Source organism: Montipora capricornis, chromosome 1, assembly GCF_036669925.1.
Source record: "Montipora capricornis isolate CH-2021 chromosome 1, ASM3666992v2, whole genome shotgun sequence".
Classification (NCBI taxonomy): domain Eukaryota; kingdom Metazoa; phylum Cnidaria; class Anthozoa; order Scleractinia; family Acroporidae; genus Montipora; species Montipora capricornis.
Window position 1 is genome coordinate 2,046,128 of NC_090883.1, and position 2,500 is coordinate 2,048,627.

The 2,500-nt window shown below is 38.7% G+C and overlaps 1 protein-coding gene across 2 annotated transcripts in view; it reads left to right on the plus strand.

Annotated features, from left to right (window-relative positions):
* Positions 1 to 2,500, plus strand: part of LOC138054808 (dolichyl-diphosphooligosaccharide--protein glycosyltransferase subunit STT3B-like) — a 36,023-nt gene that overhangs the window by 33,501 nt on the left and 22 nt on the right. For both annotated transcript variants that reach the window (XM_068901258.1, XM_068901698.1), the window contains exon 20: positions 1 to 2,500. This exon is cut by the window's left edge and continues 65 nt beyond it; it is cut by the window's right edge and continues 22 nt beyond it. In XM_068901258.1, the coding sequence (XP_068757359.1) occupies positions 1 to 37 (37 nt within the window). In that variant the 3' untranslated portion in view covers positions 38 to 2,500.

A 2,500-nucleotide genomic window follows, 5' to 3' on the forward strand; every position in this document is an offset into this window, starting at 1 on the left:
AGGAAAGAAGAAGAGCAAAACCAAGAAGACCAATTAGAACGTTTGAAAGACGCACTACTTCGCGTAAAACACGTTAGACATTCCCATACTCCGTGAGTTTCGTGAGATGCGTGGAGTCCCCTTCGTTCGTGATCTAGCTAACAATTTCCAGTTTAAAGTGTTTTAAGATAAGCAACGCTCTTGTCATTAAACTATATTAGTTTCAACAATATTATGGCCATGTAGGCGAATGTGAAGTTCTTGATCGAATCACACCATCAATTTAGTAAGTTCTCAATTCAATTTGCTCCGATCTTGGCTCTGCTGACGAAGAAACGCAAGGCTGTTTCCAACGTCGATTTTTCATAGATGCCAAAGAAGGTTATGCTCTTCCTTTCTGTTCTTCCCTTGTTTTCTTGAGTGAGATCCTGGTTGGACTTGGTCACGTGAAAAAATGTAAATGCAAATGCTTTGTTTATAGTGGAAGTGCACTTTGCTATCAAGCTAGTTTACAGGCACCCCACATTTGACAACCCCTGAAGTCCTAGTAGGCTTTATTTTTAATCATTTTTTAAAAATTATCACGAAGAACCGAACAGAGATCTTCAAACGTGGACTTTAACATCGTGGCCGGAAAAAAAAAAATTCTAAAGCGGATTTCAGTTCTTGCTCTATATCAAAACGAAAAAAAATTGTTAGCTTCTGTAGACGCAACAAGTGTTCACGTCTTTCATCGCAATCTTCACGCAGAAAAGTCACCACAAAGGAACGTCTTGCTTCCGGCCAATATCAGCTTATTTAACTTTTTAACTGCTTTGATGTAGAAAGTAAATTCAACTCCCATTTTTCCTTGATGTTCTGTTGGTTTACAATAATGTTATTGAGATTCTTTGCAGTTTTACTCCATTCGCTTAAAATCTCTGATTATTGGTGCTTTTTGAGTTTATGTCGCTTTTTTTTATTATCGCACGTTTCACTCGTAATCAAGTATTGGTTTACAACCCCTAGTTGTCATAGCGGTGTTCTGAAACTTTACGTCCTATTACCACTTCGAAACGGACTTTCCTTACCATCGTGTGATAAGGTCCAACGAGGGTATCTCTCTTGATAACAAATGAGAGAAAGCGAGAGAGCCTGCGACGATTGATGCCACTCTAAGTAATCAAGGTCGGCCTTGAGTTGTTACGGACTCCATCGCTGCAACTGGCGCGCAAAGTCGGTGAAAAAAATAATTTAGCTGTGGGAAGGCGTATGGTGTACATGTAGGGTTAGCATGTAAAGCTTGTTCAAGAAGAGAGTAAAATTCGCTTTTATGGTCACTGGGGAACAGCAAACGGGAAGCTATTGCTTGTCGTAAAACCATGGATATCTTGTTATCTTTCTTTCATTTGAGGGCTTTCTCGATAGCTGTAAAGCTTTAAAGCCTAATGATCATAAATCAGGAAGTTTCATCTGTCTTGGACCCTTCAGACAGACGTTTGCCGCAAACGTGAATCAGGACCTATCACTTACTATTATTTATTTAAAACCTTGGACAGTCCGCGTGCCATGATTCACCGATCGTGCAGTGCTGGAAATGGGTGAAAATAACGCAGTAATTGTCCATCTTGTCTTTTCCGTAAGACTTCCACTGACTGAACTGATTTAGCGACGAACCCCTGTATTCTTGATTTGCTGGTGAGATAACTGTGAAGAGTTGATTTGATCACATCAGTGAACACCATTAACAATTCTCTACTTTCACAAATCCCATAATACACCTCTTTTACCTCCCAAAATTTTGCACAATCATTGTTTGCGATTTCTCCTGGGACATGAAAATCGAAAACAATGCCAATGCAGAATTTTTATGGGATTTGTGCAAGTAGAGAATAAGACGAAAAAATGTGAAATCCGTCGCTAAAGGCCCAATAGTATGTTGTCCAAGAGGAAAAGCATTTCATATCGTTGCTGATTCACCTTAAGTCATGTAGAAGCCTTCATAGCTCTTTACACAGTGGAAATACTTAGGATATGGTTAACAATTTCTAGTTCATTAATTTTTGAAATTTATTTACCATTTTAGGTAGAGGTAATTTGTTTTTCTTGAGATTTCCCCGTAAGTTTATGTAGATCCCGATGAAAAAAAGTCGTAAGCGAGTGACCGTGTAGGAAATAACTATTTCCTGGTCTTCGCATTTCTACGCTCGTTGATTGGTTAAAAAAAATCTTGCCTCGAAATCTCAGCCAATCACAGACGATCCAAACAAGTTTTTTTTACAGCCGCTGAGCGTCTATTGTGTTTATTTTCGGGTCAACATTACAAACCACAAAAGCTCACTTCGAAGCTAGTAAACATGGAAAGTAATAGAAATAGGGAATGTTGAAGCACTGTAAGGGTAGTTTTTACTCTTGTTACCCAATCGGCTTCTCTGTTTGGGTTTCTTGTGCTCCTTTTCAAAAAATCTACAGCATAAACGTCTTCAACTCTGTGTGATTGAAAGTACTGGCAAGCGTTAGTGTTTTGAATTAGAATTAAATA